Source organism: Otolemur garnettii, unplaced genomic scaffold (genome assembly GCF_000181295.1).
Source record: "Otolemur garnettii isolate 467f Iridium unplaced genomic scaffold, OtoGar3 scaffold00001, whole genome shotgun sequence".
Lineage (NCBI taxonomy): Eukaryota > Metazoa > Chordata > Mammalia > Primates > Galagidae > Otolemur > Otolemur garnettii.
Genome location: NW_003852396.1, coordinates 29,100,420 through 29,124,873, shown reverse-complemented (window position 1 = coordinate 29,124,873; position 24,454 = coordinate 29,100,420). Strand labels below are relative to the sequence as shown.

Below are 24,454 nucleotides of genomic sequence, written 5' to 3'. Positions count from 1 at the left end.
GTGGGCTACTGCAGTCCCAGCTTATAGGGAAACTGAGGCAAGAGAATCACTTGAGGCCAAGAGTTTGAGGTTGCTGTGAGCTATGACGCCACAGCACTCTACCAAGGGTGACAAAGTGAGACTCTGTCTCAAAGAAAAAGAAAGAAAGGAAGGAAGGAAAGAAGGGAAGGGAAGGGAAGGGAAAGAAGGGAGAGAGAGAATCAGGTGGGATGCCAGTGCCCAAGGATCTTTCTCCACACTGGGACCCTAAAGTCTAGGTCCCACAACTTGCAGCCATGGGGATACATAAGCCCCTGGAAACTGCATAGACTAGCTTGGACAATAAGTGGAGAAGGCTGGACAAGGGGCCTTTGTGTCTCCCAAGCAAAGGTCCCAGTGGGACTGCAGAGGCAGCTCAGATATGCAGGGCTGTGTCCACTGTGTTCTTATTCTGCAAGGCTGCGGTCAGCACCCTTCTTGAACCCCTCCTGGGGCTGGCACCTAGTCAGATGATAAGAAGCCTATCGGACCCCAAGGCCTCAGTGCCTGGGAGAAGCTCCTTGGCCACAAGAAGCTTCCTCCACACCTGTCTAGCCACTGGACCATCCAAAGCACAAGGAGGACTGACAGGGGGAGGTGGAAGGATGTGATTGGCTCCATGTCACAGAAAAGAGGGCCCTGAGAGGAACTGGAACTGTGTCAAGGTCTCCCAGAGTCAATGCTGAAGCTGGGCCCAGACCTACACTTCTGACTCTGAGACCCCAAGTGAGAGAAAGAGATCACCTTGAGGAGTGAGCACCTCTCAGCAATACAAAGAAGGCTGACTTGATCCTTGCCCTCTAGTGCTCACAATCTAGGAGAGGGATAGACTACTGAAGGCCCAAGAGTGGGATTGAGGGCGGAGAAAAGAGTCAAGGCAGCTCAGAATGAGGGACCAAATGGAGCGGAGAGGCTTGGCACCTGTAGCTCAGTTGTTAGGGGGCTGGTCACATGCACCGGGGCTGGTGGGTTCGAACCCCGCCCAGGCCTGCTAAACAACAATGACAACAACAACAAAAATAGCCAGGTGATGTGGCAGGCACCTGTAGTCCCAGCTACTTGGGAGGCTGAGGCAAGAGAATCACTTAAGCCCAAGAGTTGGAGGTTGCTGTGAGCTGTGACGTCACAGCGCTCTACCGAGGGTGACATAGTGATACACTCTGTCTCAAAGACAAAAAAAAAGTGGAGATTTCAGGGATCTGCTGCTGAGATTAAAGAAGGGGAAGGGGAGTATAGAAGAGGCTTCCTCCGCCCCTGCTTCCTCCAGCGCTGGAAGGAGAGACAGGATCCAAATACCCTGCTTTCCTTCCTAGGGCAATCAGGAGGGCCCCACTCAACCCGCCCGGTCTCAAGCAAGGGTGGTGCTCTGAGCAGGTCCCTTCAAGGCCAGCGAGGCGGGGAAGAGGTGGAGTAGGCTGAGGCTGGGCGCAAATGTCCTCAGAGGGTCAAGCAGGCACCAGGCAAACCTGTAAAACTTTGGAGTCTCTGAAAACCTCTCCTCACACGAGCCCGTCTAGCGTGAGAAAGCCAGGTGGCCTCCTTCTGGCCCGGCGGCAAGACAGTCCCGGCCCCTCCCAGCGCAGCACCAGTTGCAGACGCGCTGACCCCGCGGCCGTATCGCTGGGCGGCGTCCTGGAGCGGGTGGCCAAGTGTCTGTCGGCTGTGGGGCGGTGCCAGGGTTTGTCCAGAGTCCGCCCCGCCCCTTGCCTGGCCGGGCCGCGGGGGTGGGGAGGGAGGCAAGATTGGGGCAGCGGGGCTCCCAGGCACGTGGTCCCTGCGGCATTGGGACGCGGGTGCTGGCACCCAGGAGCTGCGGCAACAGCACCCGGGGCGGAGGAGTGCCGCTCAGAGGTGAGAGGTGAGCAGCCTGGAGGGGACAAGACACCGGCAGGACACGAGCGCGGCCTGGGGACGCGGTGGGTCAGACTGGCAGGTGCCGACTCAGCGCTGATCGGGGAGAAAGCCATGGGAGAGTGGCTGTCCTGCTGGGACTCCATTCTGAGCCGGTGTGGAGCGCAGAAGTGGACTGCGTGAGCGCGCCCGTGGGTCGGTGGTTGAACTTTGTCTCCACTGCTGTGTCGATCTCGGTGAGTGTGGACGGATACCCTGGTAGTAAGTAGGTTGTGTGTGTCCGCATATTTACGAATTCTGGGTGTTAGTGGGTGAGTTCGTGCGCCCCTGAAGGGAGCATAGTTGAACTTGTGAAATCTGTCTGTGTGTATCTCTGATGTGAGCACCGCGGTGGCGGGGTGCTGTGACCCGATCCTGGAGATCGGCTGTGCCTCTGTCCTACCCCAGGGACACTGTGTGCCGCACCTGTCCTGGCCGTTAGTAAGACTGGGGAAGTAGTTGCAGGGAGAAGGTGGAAAGGAGGGGCAGTGGGGGGAAAGGACAGTTAAACCTCTGTCAGAGGACTTTTAATCTGGCAGGTGGTGCTGTAGGAAGGGAGGTGGGGAGAAAGGCGGTCCCCACAAACCCCCCTCTAGGGCAGTCATTGACAGGCTTGGGGGTCTTCCAGGAGCCCAACCCAAGGGCCAAGTCTCACTAGAAACTAGCATGTAAGTTTGGATCTCAGAGGTCTTGGCTGTTGTTTCTCTGGGCATGGCATCCCTCACTTTCCTGGGGCTACACAGCCTGATCTTGGTTTGTTTTGGATCTAGGCTGGAGTAATGAAGAGCTTTTCAGGATCAGGGTGGGGCCCCAGGGAACTTGCAGTTATCTGTGGATGGGAATGGGAGGAAGAAGATTCTTTGAAGAGACAGGATCCAACAAGATCCACAAAAGAGCTCTGGAGACTCAGAAACCTATATTCCAATCCTGCCTTGGCCACTGTGTGATCCTGGGCAAGGCATTCCTTCTCTGAGCCTCAGTGGCCTCATCTGTAAAAAGGGAATAATAAGATATGGAACTTGAGGGCAGCTGAAGTGCTGATGTGTAGGTCATGTTCAGCACCCATGTGCCACTGGGCAGGCTTACAGCTTCAGAGTGGAGGGTCAGTTCCTGGAGGGTGCCTTCCGAAACCAAAATCCCAACCATTCCTCTCCTAGGCTAAACTTTCACAGGACTTCCATAAGACCAACCCTGACTCCGACCCTTTAGCCTAGGATTTAAGACCTTTGAGAACTGATCTTTGCTGACCTTTCCAGCCACGTCTCCCATCTGACTCTTCACCCTACAGTAACTGCCTGTAGAGTCCTGTATACACTAGGCTGTTTCTTGCCTCCACCCATTGTATATTTTCTGCTTACCACCTCACATGCCCAGCTACTCTCACCTTCCTCAACTGGAGAACTACCCAGACTTGGGACCCTGGTTAGATGTCTTCTCCTCCAGAAAACCTTCCTTGATCCCCCAGCTAGGTTGGAACCTCTTCTGGGCCCTGTAGTCTTGGTGCTTACAACCCTTGTCCCACCCTAGACTGTCATGCTCTATATCTGTCTCCTCCTTTCCTCTCCATAACTCTGGGGCTCCTGCAGGGCAGAAACTGAGTTTCACTCATTTCTGTGTTGCCAGCACCCTGCACAGTGGTGAACAGAGAGAGTCACAGCAGCCCACTATCCCTGTCTCCAGCCCTCAACTTCCCCAGTAAAGGCCTGTCTGCAGTGGAGCTCTATGTGATTATGAAGAAGAGTAAACCAGAGTGTACAGGCTAAAGACTTAGATTTCATCCTGAAGGCAATAGGGAGCCATGGAGGTTTACGAGCAGAGGAGATCCATGGTCAGAGAAGCATTTCAGAAAGATCTCTCTGGCTGCAGGTAGGAATAGGTTGAATAGTGTCAAGTGCAGGAAGGTCAGGACATTTGTGATGTTGACATCAGAACCATCCAAGGCATTGTTTAAACTCTGAGTTAGCAGTGTAAACTACAGTTGGGTAATCAGGCCTGATTAATAGCCCTGCCCCTTTGACCAAACACTTTCTCCTAAGCTCTCAGATGTTCCTGCTGAGGAATTTGGGGATGCTTAGGGCTCTTCCTCTCTCAGGGGAAACCAGTAGACCTGCAATGGATCTCATCTTAACTCTGCTCTCCACTTGTTGGGTGATCATGGGATAGTTTCTGCTTTGTCAGCCTCTAAAAGGAGGCCAGAATCAGTAAGGTCTATATTTGAGACTGTGTTGGCAGGGAGGCCCTGGAACAGGCTTGTTATTCTTTCTCCTCCTCTGTCTGCCTTGGGCTATCCTAAGGTCTGGTCAGAGGTGCTGGGGGATCACAGTGGGCAATCTTCAGAAATGGCTGCCAAGCTGGGCTACAGAGTGAGGCTGTGGTTCCTCTGTTCCTGTCCCCCTCCTGTCTAGGCTATACCAGGCTCTAGGCTTCTGGGTCCCCCCCAAGAATCATCTAAGAGAGTTTTAGGCCATCACCAAGGCCTCATGAGCGATTTTTGTGTCCATAGTCCTTATTAGAACTCCCAGTATGTCTCTCTAAGCTTCCATTTTGCCATCTGTCAATTGGGAATGAGGAGCCTTGTCTCTTCAAGTGCAAAGTTGCTATGAGAATTCTTAAGAATACTGGCCAGGAAAGAGCTTTGTAAGCTTTAAAAGTTTAAAGTGCAATGCTCAAGGGAGGAGTGTGATACTCAGCGGCTTATTATAATTGCATTTTGGGGACATAATAGAACACTGGTGCAATAGCAAGAGATTGTAGTGATTATTGGAATTTAATCATTGAATGTCTTCCTTTCCCCTCTGCAGAGAAAGCTTACTAATAACAATTTACAAAAATTCCTCATTTTATCATCCAACAGCCCTTTAAGAGAGGAATTGTTATCTCCATCTTGCAGATGATGAAAGCGAGGCATAGAATATATTTTGCCCAAGGTCACTAAGCCAAGGTGAAATCAGTGGCTCCTGTCTATGGTCCCAGCATATCCTTCCCCATCCAAGACCAAAACCCCAGCAAAGTGAGGCCCAGTCCTCTGGATTCCAGGCTGAAGGAGTTTTGACTCCTGCCCCAAGAACCTGTCTTTGGGGTTTTCTTGTGGCCCTGATTACCCAATTGCTGTTAAGGTAATAACTGCCCATTGGACCAGAGACATTTTGCTGACCTTGTGAGGAGAGGGAGAGGTGCTCCTAATAAAATTTTCCTCTCCTCAAACTGCCTTCTATAGCCCTGTCTGCTATACCCTCTGGGCCATACCTTCCTCTTGGGCTACGTTTGGGTCCTGAGGCCTGGCCTCTCCCTATCACTGAGCCCTGATGTGGGAAGGCTGGCTGTGGAGGCCCACTCTCACCTCTGTACTTATCGAGGCCAGTTTCAGGATGAGGCCAGGCTATTCCTGTGTTCTCTCTCTGTTCACATCACTCAGCACAGGTTGGGCACAGAGCAGATGCCAGTGAGCATTTGGGAAAGGAATGGCCATGAAAAGGTAGGCACACAGTAGAAGAGAGGGTCTTTGCTCTATAGAGAGCCATAGTTGGTTCTTGAGCAGGGGAGTTCTATTCTATCACTCTGTCTCCGAGACCTCAGTCATTCCTGGTCCAGGATGAGTAAATGGAGTTTCTGCTGGGACAGTGGGCAACCTGGCCCTCTCCCCTATATCCTGTCCCTGTCATCGCAGCTCCCCAGAGGAGGAACCTTAGCACTGAAGCAAGGGAAAAGGGCCTTCTTGAGATTCTTCTGCCACCTGGGGAGAGCCTCCTGGTGTTGATGTGGCTTCCTAGTAAGTACCCCAGCTTGCAGGAGAATTCTTGCCATGGCTGGGCTATGGGCAGGGAAGGATGCTCCCCCTCTTGCAGGAAATCTAGGGCCAAGGGACATACTTCTGTCACTGCCCTGTTGTACGTATAGTCTCCTCCTTGGTCTCTCTCTTTCCAGACTCCCTAGGACCACATACCTTCCATGTGGCACCATCTGTGTAAAGGTCAACTCTGACCATGTTCTTCCCTTTTAAGCCCTGCCATGGCTCCTTGTTTTCCTCAGAATAGAGGCCAAACTCCTTAGTCTGGCATTTGAGCCTTTTCATGTGAATTCCTCAGGCCCCCACACATTCTATGCCACCTAATCCTCCACACCAGCTACACATGTTCTCCTGGCCTTTCCCCAACAGGCCACACTCTCACACCACCAAGTGTTTACACATTCCTCTCCTGCCTTTGGTGCTTTCCTACCCCTTTTTCTTTTCTTTCTTTTGAGACAGAGTCTCACTCTATCACCCTGGGTAGAGTGCCATGGTGTGATCATAGCTATCAGCAACCTCAAACTCTTGGGCTCAAGTGATCCTCTTGCTTCAGCCTCCCAAGTAGCTGGGACTACATGCACACACCACCTTAGCCATCTAGTTTTTCTGTTTTTAGTAGAGATGGGGTCTTGCTCTTGCTCAGGGTGGTCTTGAACTCCTTAGCTCAAGCTGTCCACCCACCTTGGCCTCCCAGAGTGTTTGGATTATAGGTGTGAGCTACCGTGCCTGGCTTCACCTACCCCTTTTTCTACCTGATAAATTCCTAATCATTTATTAAATCCCAGCGCAATGACCCCTTCTCTGGGAAGTTCTCCCTTCCCACCTCCCCCAGGCCAGGTAGAAGCTGCTCTGGGCTCTGTGGCTCCTAAGCTTCCCTTGGTCATGGTTTAAATCACCCAAATGAACTTGGTCCATGTCTGCATCTTTCTCCCTGCCCAGATCGGGCACTCCTCAAGGGCCTAACACTGTGGTCTGAATCCAGGTTCACAGAGTTCCTCTGAGACTGGGCACACAAGGGCATTAACAAGTGTCTGCTAGGACTTTGTGGCTCCTGGGAATGTAATTTATGATTGCATTACTCCAGACTCTGTGGTTCTGAAAATCTCAAAACCAAAGGCTACCAGGAGCAACAAGTGACAGAATTAAAAAAACAATTAGCAGTCACTCCTGGAACCAGAGACTTTTGGAACTGGACTCTCAGAACCAGTGAACTCAGAATCCTGGATGTGCTCACAGTCTCCCCCCTCCCAGCTCTAAGCATTCCCCTACCAGGCGCTCAAAACACACACGCCACACCCAAACATACAGGCACAGACACCAAGACACACAGATATACAGAGGCACACAGAGCCACACTCAGACATACATGCAGTGGTCACAGAGTCCAGGCCTGGAGCAGCCTCCAGAAATCACCTGTGCCAAACCCCCTTTCACAGAAGAGGAAGCTGAGGCTCAAGGTCTCACAGTAAGTCAGAGACACAGCCAAGATTAGAGCACAGCCCTGCTGAATTCTCACCCTGGTTTTGTGTTCCCTTGGAGAACCCCTGGCACGCCAAGCACAAGGCTTCTGTGAGGGGATGCCTGGTGGAGGGACCTCTCTGTATGAGCAGGTCCAGGCCTCAGCAGAACCTCAGACACATCATAAGAGGAAAGGAATATCCCCTTACTAAAGTACCTTTTTCCATCTGCTTCATTTCCCTTGAACCAGGGAGCAGGGTCTGAGATAGCTGAGGCCAGGCCCCCTAGCTGAAGTGCAATACAAGAGCTGGGTGACGTAGGAGAGGAGATGGGCCATAGGAACAGGACTGGATGGGGCTGTGGGATGTGACTCTGGGCTGCTCTTTACTTAGTGCCCCTTGCTGGGTCATCTTAGGCCGATGTGCCCCCAGGCTGGTAGCTATCTGCCAGTGTACTTTAGTGTCTATGATAAGGTCAAGAGATATCTCATTTTCACCCCAGTCCACCTACGCACAAACCCTGTCTTCTTCTCCTTAGGAGATGCCTCCACACAACAAGCCAAGGTAGGGCAAACTCATTGTCTCATTTCTTTTTTTTTTTTTTTTTGAGACAGAGCCTCATTATGTTGCCCTCAATAGAGCACTGTAATATCACAGCTCACAGCAACCTCAAACTCTTAGGCTTAAGTGATTCTCTTGCTTCAGACTCCCAAGTAGCTGGGCCTACAGGTGCCTGCTACAACGCCTGGCTATTTTTTGTTGTTGTCGTTGTTGTGGTTATCATTGTTGTTTTAGCTGGCCTGGGCTGGATTTGAACCCGCCAGCCTGGGTGTATGTGGCCGGTGCCCTACCCACTGAGCTAGCCTCTTTTTTTTTTTTTTTTTTTGAGACAGAGTCTCAAGCTATTGCGCTGGGTAGAGTGCCATGGCATCACAGCTCACAGCAACCTCTAACTCCTCGGCTTAAGCAATTCTTTTGCCTCAGCCTCCCAAGTAGCTGGGACTATAGGTGCCCGCCACAACGTCCGGTTATTTTTTCTGGTTGTAGTTGTCCTGGTTTGGCTGGCCTGGGCTGGATTTGAATTCACCAGCTCTGGTGTATGTGGTTGGTGCCTTAGCTGCTTGAGCTACAGGCACCAAGCTAATTGTCCTGTTTCTGAGATGGGCCTCCACCATCCTTCCAAGCTTCAAACCTCCAACATAGCCTTGACAAACTCCCTCTTTCCACCCCATTTGAAGTCCATCCCTCACCAAGTCCAGTTTGATCGGTGAAGTCCCTCAGACATGCACCCCTTAGGCCTGTGCATCTCTGACCACTCCCCCAAGCCCCCTCACTGGACTCCTTGCCACCACCTACACCCCTAATACTGCAGTGGTGAGGTTTTCCTAAAACACAAATCTGACCAAATACCATAAAGTTCAAAACCCTTTCATGGCTCTCTAGTGCCGTTGGGCTAATGTCCAAACTCCTCATTCTGGCACTCAGGCCCTGGTTGATCAAGTCTCTGCTTCTACCCTCATCTTGTCTCAAGCACAACAAACAGTCCCATGGTCATATCTTTGCTCAGGGACAACTCTTTTATCTTCTAACACCTATATCTCAATAGTTTAGCTCTGTGTCTGCCATATTCTGTGTTAAGGTGGCTTCATATTCCTCTTCTCATTTAGTCCTGAGAGACTCAGAGAGGCTAAACAACCTCTCCAGGGTCACAAAGCTAGCAAACAGCAGAGCAGCTCTGATCTGGCTGACTTCAGAAGCTATGCCTCTGACCATACCTCTTATCTGCAAGGCCCAGGCCTCTCCCTGGGAAGCTCCCTGATTATCCCTCTTGCAGTCCCACAGATCTGCCTGTCTGGTCAGTTCTCCACCAGAGGAGTGCTCAACAGGAAGGGCCCTGGATTTATTCTTCTTAGTACTTCCCTAGTATGAGGTGGCCATGATGGTTATTATACCTATCTTACAGATGGAAAAACTAAGACCAGAAAGGGTAGCTCAAGATCTCATCCAAGCTCACTGATAAGGCAAGGGCAGAGCCAAGGATTGTATACAGACCACCTTCCCCTTGACCTGACTCTGGTCCTATCCCAGTCTGGATCTTTCTCTCTGTGGCTCTAGGCTAGTGAGCCTAAAACTGGGAGGAGGAGCTGGTGCAGTTCTCAGGCTGGCTGCGGAATTTCTAAGGTGGTTGGACAACATTCCAGCTGTTCCACTAGGGTGTGCCATGCAGCCTGACTGGTGGACCCTGTCCAACCTGGCAGAGAAGAGTGCCCTGTCACCACTCCAGAGACCCCTGCTGCCTATCTCTGCCAGGGGTGGAATGCAAGGGGAACAGGGGAAACAGAACCTGCACCCAGAACCAAACCCCATCAAGGGGGTAGAAGAGGGATCTGGGCAAATGGGAAATCTCACTTCTACTATTCCCAGCTGTAGGACTTGGACAAGTCTCTTAACTCCAAACCCAAATCTCAGTTTCCTCTCAATATCAGAACAGTACCTGCTTCAGAGGGTTGCTGAGATTGTTAAATGAGATGATTTAGACTCATTTTAAGAACATAAGAGATTTCAGCACGTGGAAAAGGTAGGGAGGATGAGAATATATCAGGAAGACAAGAGGGGCAGGAAATCCCACAGGAATTATGGGCAGGGGCTACAAGTAGCAAGGTCATAGCCAGACTGTCCATAGATGAAGTTTCCAACACTGATAGAATCCTCCGGAGAAGCAGTCCAGGGACCCTATTTAGGAGCTGACACCTGCCATACTCCTTCACTCAGTCACCCTTCACAAAGGTCGCCGTGTCTATGCCTGTCCCTGTGTAGGGCACTTGGGGACTTGGAGGCCTGTCAGAAGCTTTCCTGATCTCAAGGAGCTCACTGTCAAGAGGCACACTTGGAAACATGCATGACAATTCAGAGTGTCAAGGAGGTCCCAGATGGGAATGGAGGGTGGCTAAAGAAGGTTTCCTGGAGCAGAGGACACCTGGCCTGCATGAAGATAAGTTGGAGTCAGCTGATTGGAGAACGAGAGAGAAGGAGCAGAGCAAGAGATGACCTGATATACTTGGGGAACTGGTGATCATCCCGGTGCCTTAGGAGTAGAGAGGGCAAGGCTGGGTTGCACAGGCTTGGGAGCTTAGAAGTCACCTCTGTTCCCTCCCAAATGCCCTCCAAGAGGCTAAAGGCCAGCAGGTCCCTCTTCCTTGCCTAATGTGCTTCTGCATTCTGAGCATTGGGGCTGGTCTGCAGAAATAGCCAAGGGGTAACCTCAGATATTATCAGCCAGTGCTATTGTGGGTGAGGACTCTCCTTTAGGAGGCCCCTTGGGCTCTGTAGTCCCTCCCAGAGGCTCTCTCCCTGTCAGGAGCCCCCAGGATCCCAGATGTGGGGGCCACTCACTAAAGCTGAGTTCAGAGCATCTGAATAGAGGTGTCTACTCAGGTAGAAACCTACGTAGACACCTACAATCATCCAGGCTTGCCGATCAGGAAACCAAGACCCCTAAAGAGGAAGGACCTTACTTAAAGTCTCGTGTTCTAATTATTGACAATGTGGGGTTGAGCACACCACCCCCGACCCAGAGCAGAACTCCTACCTCCAACTTAGCACAGCCCAGGACAGGGCCATAGAGATGTGCTACTGAATTGAACAGTTTCAGAACCACAACACCCTGGATGTTGCTTCAACCTATCACAACCAATGACTCCAGCCAGACTTAAAAGGCAAGAACTCTGAGTTCAGGCTTAAACTTGGAACCACCTATGCTGTGAAATCTTGGTCATGTCAGTCCCCCTCTCTGAGCCTAGGGATCTTCCCTGGTCAAATGAGGAGAATCACTGCTACACAGGACAGCTCATGAGGAATAAGATAGGGACAGGTGGGTGCTCCATGGTGCTGGCAAATTGTGCACTGTCCTGATGTGGAGGATGTGTCTTCTTCCTGTTGCAACAGAGAGACAATAAAATCCAGAGACCCACAGTGATTTTCAATGGTGGGGGAGCCCAGGTGTCCCTGGCAAAGAGGCAGAGGTCACAGAGCAGTCAGGAAAGGCTCCTGGAAGGGCTGTGATTAAGTTTGAGGAAGAGCTTGGAAGGAAAGAGGTAGAATGGAGAACCCAGCCTTTGTACTGCACTTCAGCTAGAGGGCCTGGCCTCAGCTATCTCAGACCCTGCTCCCCGGTTCTAGGGAAATGAAGCAGATGGGAAAAGGCACTTTAGGAAGGGGGTATTCCTTTCCTCTTATGATGTGTCTGAGGTTCTGCTGAGGTCTGGACCTGCTCATATAGAGAGGTCCCTCCACCAGGCATCCCCTCACAGAAGCCTTGTGCTTGGCGTGCCAGGGGTTCTCCAAGGGAACACAAAACCAGGGTGAGAATTCAGCAGGGCTGTGCTCTAATCTTGGCTGTGTCTCTGACTTACTGTGAGACCTTGAGCCTCAGCTTCCTCTTCTGTGAAAGGGGGTTTGGCACAGGTGATTTCTGGAGGCTGCTCCAGGCCTGGACTCTGTGTGACCACTGCATGTATGTCTGAGTGTGGCTCTGTGCGCCTCTGTATATCTGTGTGTCTGTGCCTGTGTTTTTGGATATGGGGTGTGTGTTTTGAGCACCTGGTGGGGGGATGCTTAGAGCTGGGAGGGTACAATGGAGTGTATAGTGGACAAGGAGGGTATTGACCATTTCCCGCTATGGGACCAAAGCCACAGAACCAGGCCCAAGGGAGGGAACACTTGGCTTAGCTCTGCGGGACATGGGGTAGGGAGAGATTTTCCCCTAGCAGAGTCATTTTCTGTGAAAGGGGATACCTGGGGAAGGGGGCTGGAACACGTGAGTGGGGATGGACTGCTGAGATGTAGGGATGCAGAGGACACTGTGACCAGGACAAGCACACCAGGCCACCCTTCTGCCTTGTTCAGGCCAAGGATGAATCAGAGGTGGTGGCCCTGGGAGGACTTGGTCTGGCTGGCTTCCCTTGACCCATGCTGTTTCCACTTCCCTATGTCTGTAGGAGCCCCCTGCAGGTTGTGGTACTGCCTGCCCTGAAAAATGCTGGAGGCTGGGCGTGGCCCCAGGCGGGAGACCTGTTTTTCCTGTTTCCCACAGAATTCCTTGCAGCCCCGTCCAGGCCTGTGTGTTCATGAGTAAGGAACCTGAGCATCCTGACCTCAAGAACAGGGGCTGATCAGGTACAGGGTGCCAACGTGGGCCCAAGGCCGGGCAGGTGTGCGTGCATGCTGTGACTGCGTGTGCACTAATCCGGGATTAGACTGCAGAGTTCCAGAGCAAGTGGCCTGCCCTGCTTCCTCATCCTAGGCTGTGAGGAATTCAGGCTTTAGAGACAGACAGCCCTGAGTATCAAGCCCAGTTTTTCCAATTCCTGGCAATGTGACTTTAAACAAATAGCTTAACCTCTGTGGTACTGTCTACCAAAGGGTGGAGGTGGGAGATGGGGATGAAATGAAGGTGCTACATAGAAGCTGCTCAGCCAAGTCTGGCCCCTACAAAGCCAGGTGGCTGGCAGTGGGGGAGAACCCCTGAGCAGACCTATGACCTGAGTCGATAGAAACACAGGGCTGGCCTCAAGCCCCTCTAGAATGCCTGAGTCCAAGTCCCCTCTCCCTGCCATTTTCCTGCCTTGTCCAGAGAAGCGAAGAGCCTTCTGGGTCTCTGCAGCTGATGAAAGAGAGACAGTACAGATGCCTGTCTAGGTATAAAGCAGGTCCCAGGTATGCTGGGTCCCTAGGAGAGCTGGGCTGTCCCCTGGCCACCTAGGGTCAGCAGATGAGAAATCCTTATATGCCACTGTCCTCTAAGAGGCCCTTAGAGAAGGAAGGGAGAGGAGAGGCACCTTCTTCAAGCTCAGCCTCCTCTGAGCTCTCATAACCTCTTGAGCTTGATTTATTCATTCTTTCTCTTGTTCCTGTAATCCCTGCTGTGGGGGCCTCTTGCTGGGTGATAGGGACAGAGAAAAGAATTAGATAGATCCAACCCTCAAAGAGAACTGGAATTTGTTGGGTTAGAGGCTAGAAGGACAAATTACCCACAAGGAATGCCCTGAGGGGTGATGGTGGAAGGGGAGAGCTTCAGAGATGAGGTGACATTTCAGAAGTGTGTGGGAGTTCTGGAAGGATGTTCCAGACAGAAGGGACATCATGAGCAAAGGTGGGGAAGCCTGGAAGGACCCTTAAATGGCTCACATCTCCCCTCCAGATGGGGAGCTCCTCAGGGCGGAGCCAGCCAGACTGGGCCCAGAGTTGAGTAGTATTGGACAAAGTCAGGTGGGATCTGGGTGTAGTCCCAAGGGCAGCCAAAATCAGGAGAGGCAGAGGGGGATGCTGAGGGATAGGACTGGGGACTTTGTTGTCTCCCTAAAACAGAGGCTGAGGCTAGGAAAGATGTACTGCCAGGTTGGTGAGCCAGCTTATGGAAGGAGAGGCCACGCAGGGTCAGCCTGGACCAGAGCCCATAGTGATGGGGTCCCCAGCTGGACTGGAAGGGTGGAGGCCAGGATATCTTAAAACAGGTGGAGGAGCAGCTCCCTAGGTTAATGGGGAGACAGGGAAATCTCCACCCCTCTTGTTAGTGTCAGATATTCCACCATTAGTGATTAGCAGGAAACTCTTGGTGCAGAGCCATGAGATACTGGCTGTGAAGGAAAGATGAAGGCCCTGACCTTAATCTGAGGAGAGACCAGCCAGGCCTTGGCCCTGGGACAGGAGAGCAGAACCAGCATCGAGGGGGCTAGGTGTGCCCAGAGCATGGAGGAAGCTGTTGTCACTGTTTCCAATGGGGCAGAGGACCTGGGAGAGGTTTTCAGGCTGCAGTTCTTAAGGCTGGAGAATTTGACCTGTGAGAGGTCTGAGATTCGGGAGAGAAAGAAATGCCTAATGTCATCTGGGTTTTATGGCAGAGCTAAACAGGAACCTAAGCTTTATGAGTCCCAAGCCAGGGCTCTGTCCTAGGAGGGAATGTGGGCCCTCTACAGCTCCTTGGTCTCACACTTGGGACCTCTCCATGCTCCTCCTGCAGCTTCTGTGAGCCAGCAGCTCCCAGACCACCTTCTAAGGCATCAGACCCAACAGGCCCAGTTTGCACTCATCCACACACTGACCACATCTGATGTGAAATTCCTCATCTCCCACCCCTCCCCTATCAGCGAAAGGTCTCTGGTGCCTCCCTCCCAAATATCACTGAGGTCTGCCTATTCATGGGGTTTGCTTGTGCCTTCCCTGCCCCCCGACTCTCACCTCTGCAGCCTCCAATCAGGCCCTGCAGCCCCTCTTTCACCGTGGTCTGAGAGAGCTTCCTAAGGGTTCTGGAAAAGGTCACCTCTGAGCTGAGCCTTGATGCTCAGAACACCACAGTGTATCTACTGTGTCCCCAGGATCTGCTCCAAACATTTCATACAAATTACTCAATCTCCAAGCAGTCTTATGATGGAGAGTCTATTAACCACCTCATTTTATAGCCAGGAAACAAAGGCAGTCTGAGCCCAGAAGCCATGTTGATAGTCCCTGAGTTTTCTGCACTCAAAGATAAAGAGTTCAATGGGTGGAGGTGAGGGACATAGATGGATTCCAGGTAAAGGAGCTGCAGGAACTAAGACTGGGAGAGGAAAGTGGTGGGCACATTCAGGAAACTGCAGGTCACAGGGGATGTTGCTGGTGTAGTTAGCAGAGGCTGGGTTATGAAAACCTCAAGTACCAGGAGCTGGACATGGTGGTGGGCACCTGTAGTCCCAGCTACTTGGGAGGCTGAAGCAGGAGGATCACTTGAGCCCAGGAGTTTGAGATCAGCCTTGGTAACATAATGAGACCTGCATCTCAAAGAAAAAAAAAAAGCGGGTGGGGGGGGGTAAACCTAGAGTAGCAGCTGAGGGGCTGAGTTTTCTCCTGAGAGAAGGCAGGAACAACAGGAGGGTTTTAAGCAGGGAAATTACTTTAACCCCTCTGGATTGTGAAGGGGGCTGAGGAGGAAGGAAGAAGGCCAGTGCAATGTTCCCACAGCAAGAGGCAGAGGCTGGCACTGGGCTTGGGCATGTATGGGGCAAGGGTGGAGTGCAGAAATTGTCTTGACCCTTTGGCAAGAGAGGTCCAGCCACTTGGCCCTGCCAGAGCCCCATTACTACCTGTCCCCCTTAACTTGGCACTATATAGGCTTTTACCTGACTCCTCTTCCTGGTCCTTCCCTGGCTCCTTGAGAAGCCACTTGGGTCCATGGCAGGGGTATAAGGGATGCGGGCCCCTTTCCTCTTGGGTTGTACATTTGCTGACAACAGGAGACAGGGAAGATTTGGAGGAAAGGGGAAAGAAGGGAAACTGAGGGACCTATGTGCCCCCACAGCCCCTCTAATCTCAAACACATGGGCCTTGAACTGCTGCAAAGGCTATAAGACTGGGTAGGAAGCTCAGGGTCTAAGTGAGGGGATGTTGCTGGCCCTCTAGAGTTCCCCAATCCCAGCCTCTCAGCACTCCAGGATCCAAAATGAAGAGAATCAGGCTGGGTGCAGTGGCTCACACCTGTACTCCCAGCCATTCTGGGAGGCTAAGGCAAGTGGATTGCTTGAGCTCAGGAGTTCAAGACCAGCCTGAGCAAGAGCAAGATCCATCTCTAAAAATAGCTGGGCATTGTATCAGGCACCTGTAATTCTAGCTACTGGAGGGGCTGAGGAGTTTGAGATTACTGTGAGGTATGACAACATGGCACTGTACTGAGGGTGACAAAATGAGACTCTGTCTCAAAAAACAAAAAGCACCAAAATGTAGGGAATTGTACAGCCCTGGATTCTCGGGGTGGGGAGAATTCACACATCATCTGCCCTCTCCAGCCTTCCAGACATACCCACACATACACAAGGCATAAGCCCTTCTGCAGCCTCACTAGAGAACTATTTGCATATCCCCATAAACAGGAGTTCACACCTCCCTCCTACAGCCCCTTCCATTGTGGGATGGACTTGGATAGGAATTGCAGCCCATCCCTAGCTATGTGACCTTGACCAAGTTACTTAAATGATCTGTGTCTGAGCCTCTTGATTGGAAAACTACAGATGGTGACCTGACTCCCAGAGCATGTTGTCAGGATTAAATGAAGTAACTTTAATAAAGCACATAGAGAGGTAGGGTTTGAAAAATGTTTTTTCCCCTACCCTTCACAGTCAGAAAGTTATTCTTTGTGTTTTTCTCAAACCTGCCCACCTGGGACTTCTACTGTGATTTCCAGCCTACCTTCTGGGACCTTTCGTCACATCTTTACCTCCAGTCTGAGATCTGTCCTCTGCCTCCTAGCTGAGAAAGAGAGCTATTCTTGGTTACACTGGCAAAGGTGGAGCATAGACGGTGGACAACAGTTCACCGGTGCTGAGCAGTTAGTCCCCATGAGTGTGTTATATGTTCACTAGGGACGAGGTAAGGGAATATCATGAAAAAGAAACTGGATAGGTCCGGAAGAAGCTGCACAAAAGTCTCCCTCTGCCCCCATCCCCATCTCCACCCCAGACTTCCCTGGGCTCTTCAAGAGAGTTACTGTCCCATCTGGTAGCCTCACAGGTCTCAAGGTTATGACTACTGTTTGCACACGTAGAAAGTGCCAGAATATAGGAGTATCTAGAAAATATTCGCTGAGTACATGAATAACGCTTGGAAATATTTCCTCAAATGCCAAAATACCAGGCACAGGACCAGAGCCTCCCCAGAGTGGGACGATGAGCTGTAGGAAGGAACTCTGCAATGCTCCCAGTAGGCCAGAAACACCTCAGCAGGGAGTGGGCACTGGGTAAGAAGCAGGGCCAGCCAGCCTAGAAGGCCCTGTCCTATAGGTCTGAGACTAAACCACTGTGGCAACCTTGCTCCTTAGATTCTAGAGCTCAGAGTCCTAGATCTAGAATTCCATGATCCCAAAGTTCTAGGGCAGCATTAACAAAGTTTTTCTTAAGGTCATATAGCAAACAATTATTTTAGACTTTGCAGGCCATATGGTCTTTGTTAACAGTTGGGGGTGGCTGTGTTTCAGTAAAGCTTTATTTAATAAAACAGACTGGTGGGCTGACTCTGGCCTTTAGGGTATAGTTTCCTCACCCCGTTCTAAAGTTTGTGAATAATAACATATGATCCTTATTTTCGTGGATCTCATGCATCCTCAAGGTTCTAGGGTTTGGAGGTTCTGGGTCCAGATCCAGGTCAGATGGCCCTGGTAATGTGGATGTGTGATACCTCCCTGCAAAGCCTCAGCTATGACTCAGAGGCAGTAGCACAGTGGTTACAGCATCGGCCACATACACCAAGGCTGGTGGGTTCAAATCCAGCCGGGGCCAGCTAAGCAATAATGACAACTGCAACAGAAAAATGGATGGTGTTGTGGCTGGCACCTGTAGTCCCAGTACTTGGGAGGCTGAGGCAAGAGTGCTTGAGCCCAAGAGTTTGAGGTTGCTGTGAGCTGTGACCCCATAGCACTCTACCTACGGCAACATAGTGAGACTCTGTTTAAAACTTAGGAAAAAAAAGCCTCAGACCCTGATGACTGTTCTCCCCACTCCTCTGGTCCCTGCAGAGCGATGGCAGAAGGCTCGGGGAATGACACCATCAATGACACCTGGGATAGGGATGAGCTGGGCTACAAATGCCGCTTCAACGAAGACTTCAAGTACGTGCTGCTGCCGGTGTCCTACGGCGTGGTGTGCGTGCTGGGGCTTTGTCTGAACGCTGTGGCGCTCTACATCTTCTTGTGCCGCCTCAAGACCTGGAATGCCTCCACTACGTACATGTTCCACCTGGCTGTGTCAGATGCGCTGTATGCGGCCTCCCTGCCACTGCTGATCTATTACTACGCTCGCGGCGACCACTGGCCCTTCAGCACGGTGCTCTGCAAGCTGGTGCGCTTCCTCTTCTACACCAACCTATACTGCAGCATCCTCTTCCTCACCTGCATCAGTGTGCACCGATGCATGGGTGTCCTGCGGCCCCTACGCTCGCTGCACTGGGGCCGGGCCCGCTATGCCCGCCGGGTGGCAGCTGTGGTGTGGGCGCTGGTGCTAGCCTGCCAGGCCCCCGTGCTCTACTTCGTCACCACCAGCGCCCGCGGAGGCCGCATCACCTGCCACGACACTTCGGCGCCCGAGCTCTTCAGTAACTTTGTGGCTTACAGCTCTGTCATGCTGGGCCTGCTCTTCGCGGTGCCCTTTGCCGTCATCCTGGTCTGTTATGTGCTCATGGCGCGGCGGCTGCTGAAGCCAGCCTACGGGACTTCTGGAGGCCTGCCACGGGCCAAGCGAAAGTCGGTGCGCACCATCGCGATTGTGCTCGCTGTCTTCACCCTCTGTTTCCTGCCTTTCCATGTCACCCGCACCCTCTACTACTCCTTCCGCTCACTTGACCTCAGCTGTCACACCCTCAATGCCATCAACATGGCTTACAAGGTCACCAGACCCCTGGCCAGCGCCAACAGTTGCCTTGACCCTGTGCTTTACTTTCTAGCTGGACAGAGGCTTGTGCGCTTTGCCCGAGACGCCAAGCCACCCACTAACCCCAGTCCTGCTACCCGGCCTGATCGCAGGCTGGGCCTGCGAAGGTCGGGCCTGCGAACGTTAGACAGAACTGACCTCCAGAGGGTGGAAGATATATCAGCCAGCAGTGAGGACTCCAGGCAGACAGAGTTCACGCCAACTGGCAGCGAGAGCACTAAGGACATCCGGCTGTAGGCTCCAAACCTCTTGGGCCTGTGCAAGTTTATATAGAGGAGAGGAGCTGCAGAGGACCAGGACTTGTGCAAATGGGATGGTCTCCCCTAGTAGGGCTCATCAGTGACTCATCCTAGATGACCAAGGAGGCCATGACCCCATGCTCTGTCATTTGGCAGGTATTGAGGATACTCCCTCCTCCATGGTCCAAAGGGGCAGCTGTCCCCATAGTCTCCAATCATCATTTATATGTGTGATTGGGGGAATAAGGTTTTAAGAAAGGCAAGTGTTCAGGGCCCGTGCTGCCCCGGGCCTGGCTCCCACACAGATAGTTGGCCATGCCTGCCAAGGTGCCTAGGCTGGAGTTCAGTCTGTTTAAGACAAATGGAGAAATAGGCCCCGAGAAGAACATATCTTACAGATGTTGCATAGCAAGGTCTGAGCCTGAGCTACCTGGGCTGGGGGTGAAGTCAGGCTGGCCAGAGGACCCTGATGAGTAGTCAGGGCTGAGTTCCCATGGTAGTCTGGGGCATGACTGGGTACCACAGTGGACTCAGCTCTGAGGAGTACCCACTTTCAGAGATGAACATCTGGGGACTGATGTCATAGACCCCTCTAGAGGCTCCCCTGGGCTGGGAGCCAATGTGAGACTGTAACTTATACTAAAGGTTTTGTTGCCTGCAAAACTGTGTCTCGCCGTGTGGTCAGAGGATGGGGATATGACTTGGGAAACTTTCAACATCCATATAAGGGTCCATTCTCCAATCTGTTCTCTTCTGCCACCTGCTTCCCCCTGGCAGTCTGAGAGGCAGTCTCACATCAGGGATCCCCTCTCTAGACCCCAGGTAATCCCCTACTTTGAACCTTCTGTGTCTGGCTCTGTGCCAAGCATAGAGAAGAGTCAGATGTGGTCCCAGTCTTTGGGATCCCCTAGTTTAGGGGATGACTGGTCCCTTCCTAGTAAATGTTAAACCATTAAACTGGATCTTCAGAGGGTGTGAGAGGAACCACTTACTTGTAACATTGCCAATTGAAAATGGTACAAATACTCCTACCATGGCCAATTCAAACAAGTGTGATGTCAACCCCTTTGTGAAATTTCTGAAAATTTAACAATTGGCTCTTGCAAGCAGGTACAAGTTACTCCAGCACTCCACTGGAGAGTGCTGAGTGGTTGGGGCTGTATGCCAGGGGATTCATAGAGTAGGTGGAGACTCCTGAGTTGTAGCTTCCGAGAAAAGCAGTTCACCAGGAGAACATCCAGGTGCAGGACACATCCTGGGCAAAAAATGGGGGCAAGAGAGCGTGACATGCTGGAAGCATAAGTGGGCTGGCCAATTGGCACAGGCTCAAGGCAGGGATGGTGCTGGGGCTGGGTCACTAGCAGGCCAAAGCGGGGCTCCCTCCTTGCCCTGACTATGAGGTTCCCATTACACTAGGGTAAGTGTGAGAGAGACTTAGTCTTCTTCCCATCCAGTCCTCTGCTTTCTGGGAAAATCCCTGCTGTGTGGCAGGATGGTTGGTGCTCGGGCTGGATCAGGGCTTAACCTAGGGGAGACAGGTCTCACCCATGACAGGTTCTGGGTCCAGCTGAACCACTCTGAGCCAGTTTTTGGAGTTCAGCTGGACAGGGCCCAGCCCTAGCTTTTGGGCAGCAGTGAGGCAAAGCTGACAGGCCAGAGAGCCCTTGCCCTATGGGCTGACCCTGCCTGACTCCTGTGACATTTCTACCCTTCCCACTCTACCTTGTCAAAGACAGAGCACCTCTAGGGGTTGCTTTATTCAGAGCCTAACTCCACAGCTCCCTCATGTGACCGACTCATCATAGGCCATGGCCCAAATGATAACTGCATTGTGCAATGAGGGTGATCTGCCCAGAATAGTGTAAGATATCTACCTCCTACGTTCTAGATCCTATACTTCCGTTAATGTCACCAGAGTTCCTCTGAGCTTTCTTGCTTCTTACAGACTGTCCTTGACCCTTCCAGCAGGCCCAAGCCTATCTTTCCTGCTGCTCAGGCTGAGCCCTATCCTGGATTATAAGAGCCCCTACCCAGCTGAGATGCTCTGCAAACCAGGAGTGTGAATGCTGAGTTCTGACCATCTCCAACCTGCTTAGACCTGGAGGCAGGGGTTGCAGACCTCATCCCTTTGGGACTCCTTAGTGTGCATCTTGATTGGGAGTGGGGTTATGCCCACCATAGGCCCAAGTTTCTCTAGCCCCCATTCCTCTCAGGTCCTGCCCACTTAGCCCTCCTGCAGCTGCTGTAGAGACCCTGAGAACCCAGGCCCCAAGGTAGATGGAGACAGCACTATGGTCTAGCTTTAGGAAGCTTTCCTTGAATTATTGCCTGTAGATTTCTAAGGACATAGGACCTGGGGTTCAGGAAGGGATTATTCGCCATCTAATCCTATGGCAGGCATGGTCAGGTGGGAAATGGAGACCCTCAGGGAACCAGGGACAGGCCCAGGACCCCACCTCTGGACCCCAGTTGGACTGCCCAGCCCCTAGGTATAGATACCCTTGCTGCTTGGTGCTGAGGCCACGTGCCTTGTGGGTGAGGTTTCTGTCCTGCTGCCTTGTGCTATTTTCAGCTCAAGTAAGACCAGGATTTTCCACTTGCAGGCCCAGACCATTGTCCAACTGTGCCGTGGGGGGACCTGCCTGCCCTCAAAATATCTCCTCTTACCCTCTGGGCCTCCCTGCCCCTCCCCACCTTCGCACCCTGACATCACTTCCTGAGGCTGTTGACTCATGAAGGCCACTATGAAAGGGCACGTGAGTCGCCCAGCCATGGGACAGGACCCCAGGGATTATCCAGACCAGCTGCAGACTCAAGGCCAAAGAGAGGCGGGGCCTTGCCCAAGGTCAGTCAGCAGGTCAGTGCGGCGCCTGGATGTGAGCCAGGGGCTCAGCTGCTCCTGCCTCTTCAGTGAAGATTGGTGCCTTGGTGGGAACCCTGCTGGGGGAACCCCACACTGACCAGCCCTTCCTACCCAGGTAAACAGAGCAGAGCCCTGCAGCTAAGGCAGAGGCATGGGCAGGGGATGGAGGAGAAAGAGGGTAGAGATCAATGTGGTGGGGGAGAAAATGCCACTGACACGAACACGGTGCAGCAGCTGTTACTGATGGGCTCCAGTGACCAGGGCAGGAGCCTTGGCACATAGTGGTCTCTGTCCTGGTAGCACCCAGGAAGGAGGGGGAATCCCAGAGGACATTCCCACTCTCACCCCCCAGGGTTGTGCCTAGACAACATTTTGTTGTTTTGTTTCGTTTTGTTTTTTGAGACAGAGTTTCATTTTGTCACACTTGGTAGAGTGCTATGGCATCACAGCTGACAGCAACCTCAAACTCTTGGGTTCAAGCAATTCTCTTGCCTCAGCCTCCCAAGTAGCTGGGACAATAGGCACCTGTCACAATGCTCAGCTATTTTTTAAAGACAAGATCTCGCTCTTGCTCAGGCTGGTCTTGAACTCCTGAGCTCGCCTCAGCCTCTCAAGTGCTGGGATTACAGGTGTGAGCCACCACCTCGACCACATGCTCTCCATACATAGTTGCTTCAGTCTTGATCTAAGTGAGGTCACCAAAGCCAACCTCCTGCCACCTCATCATGGCAGATTTGGGCTGATCTGTTTAGTAAAAGGCAAAAGATTATAAACCTAAAGGGAAACCAGAGTATAGGCTGGGCTGATCTGTTTAGAATCTGGCACATGGGGAAGGGAACTCATGTACTGAGCCAGGTCCCAGGCACCACGTGGGCCCCTCTCACGTACAGATAGTACATGTTCTTCACAACAACCCTGTGAAGCAGACATTATCATCTCACTTAGCAGATGAGGAAAAGAGAAGAGAGAGAGAAGGGAGGACTCAGGTTACACAGGCAGAAGGTGGCTTGAGATTGAGTCCTGGTCCATCTGATGCCCAGATCCATGCCCTTTCTGGTATCCCACACCACACCCACTCCCTGCAGGGCAAGAGAATCTGTAAGTGACCCTTCACATGATTCAAGATGAGGGAGGCACCATAGTGAAGATGAGGGTGAGGGCACAGATGTTTCACCCAGATTGCCTCGGTTGGAGTGTTGTCTCTACTTTTCCAGCTGTGGCACTTTGGACAAGTTACCTAATCTTGAAGCACCTCAGTTTTCTCATTTCTAATATGAGATAAGATCTCCCACACAGGGCATTTGGGGGGCTTACCTGAGCTAATACACCTGAAACACCAAAAACAGTGCCTGGCACCACGCCAGGGGATACAGCGGCAAACCAGCTGGGCCCTCCCCTCAGAGAGCCGATGTCACTTAATATGTAATCATATTAGAATAACTATTTTAAAGGGGAGGATAGTATGTCTGGTCAGTGTGCAGTGGGGGCCCAACATCCCCCGGGACCCTCTGTGGGAGCAGGAGGAGGGAAGCAGGTCCATCCTGCAGGAAAGTGTGGGACCAGCCTCTGTCCAGCCTGGCACTGGGCAGATTTCACCCCATGGTCCTGTGCTGTTTACAGAGCCTTGTCCAGGTGCCTGGCTGTGGGAGGGGATCAGGGAGGGGGCAGTGGGAGGGGAAGGAGAGGAAGTATGGCCCCTGTAGGATAAAGAGCTCCCACCCACCCATCACAGCAGGTCGGCCATTTCTTCTTGAATGGTGGTCTGCAGCCACACTTTGGATCAACCAAGTCCCAAGATCAAGTATGGAAGGACCATTCTGGAACTAGGGCCAGGGCAGGCAGTGAATGGGCAGCTTTTGCTATGTGACTGCCTTCTCTGGGCCACACTGGAGCCTGGAGACCTAGCTTCCCATGCTGCAGTTCCCCACCTCAGCTAAGACATCAGCCGCCTCCTTCCTCATCTAAGGCACAACTGACAGCTTCCCCCAGGCTTTAGACCCTCCAGGCCCTTGGTTCTGAGGACTAGAGTGGTGGCAGTGGGTCTCCCCGGCATTAAGTGACCAGAAAGGTGAAGTGACTTCACTGTTATCACACAGGGCCATGCAGTGCCACATGGTTCAAGCCCGAAAGGTGAAGGGTGGATGGTGGCCAGGAGTGACTGGGCTGCAGGGTGAGGGATGTGCTTGTGTGAGTGAGGGATGGGCTCCAGAGTCACACTCTCATCCTCTGCCCCAATGCACTGTGTAACTTGAGTGGATCTCTACTCCCTCCAGGACTCAGTTTCCCTTTCATGTGTCTTGGCCCTATCTAGCCACTCTTCCTCTAGTAGGGGCTTCCTGGGCTTTCCTCTTGGCTTCAGTTCAGCCAAGTATCCAGTCTCAGTTCAGTCCCAGCCAGGAACAATGGACCAGGCGGAACCAGTCACTCACTGGCCCCAAACCCTGTCCTTAGGGGTTCCACCCACCAATTTGAACTATTTTCAGCCCTTGCTGATGAAGTCAGACAAGGACTTTCCACTCCCTGCACAATGACTTCCCTGGACCATTGTATAGCAGTGACACAGGGGACCCACCTGTCCCCAAATATCCCCTGCCCCTACCCTCTGGGCCTCCCTGCCCTGCTCCTCAACTCCCCACCCTGATATTGTTTCCTGTAGGACATTGTGAAACAGCACATGAGAACCCTGGGAGACATGACCAGTTGGAATCAATTTTCTTTCCTGGCAGGGGCCCCAGGGATTGTTTGCTTAGTGG

The 24,454-nt window shown here is 52.3% G+C and overlaps 1 protein-coding gene across 4 annotated transcripts; it reads left to right on the top strand.

The window, feature by feature from the left end:
- Nucleotides 1-1,771: 1,771 nt before the first annotated feature.
- P2RY2 (purinergic receptor P2Y2) lies at nt 1,772-19,501 on the top strand. Of its 4 annotated transcripts, XM_012804252.2 has the most exons (3): nt 1,772-2,130; nt 12,150-12,327; nt 17,690-19,501. In XM_012804252.2, the coding sequence occupies exon 3, from the start codon at nt 17,694-17,696 to the stop codon at nt 18,834-18,836; it is 1,143 nt and encodes a 380-aa protein (XP_012659706.1). In that variant the 5' UTR covers nt 1,772-2,130; nt 12,150-12,327; nt 17,690-17,693; the 3' UTR covers nt 18,837-19,501. The 4 variants fall into 4 exon arrangements, with proteins under 4 accessions (XP_012659706.1, XP_012659716.1, XP_023365616.1 ...); XM_012804262.2 differs by lacking the exon at nt 12,150-12,327 and having other exon boundaries at nt 1,772-1,876; XM_023509848.1 differs by lacking the exon at nt 12,150-12,327 and having other exon boundaries at nt 1,772-2,105.
- Nucleotides 19,502-24,454: the final 4,953 nt, after the last annotated feature.

What these genes read in the sequence shown, in the direction of transcription:
- P2RY2 (XM_012804262.2), top strand. Translation starts at nt 17,694, where the DNA reads ATGGCAGAAGGCTCGGGGAATGACACCATCAATGACACCTGGGATAGG.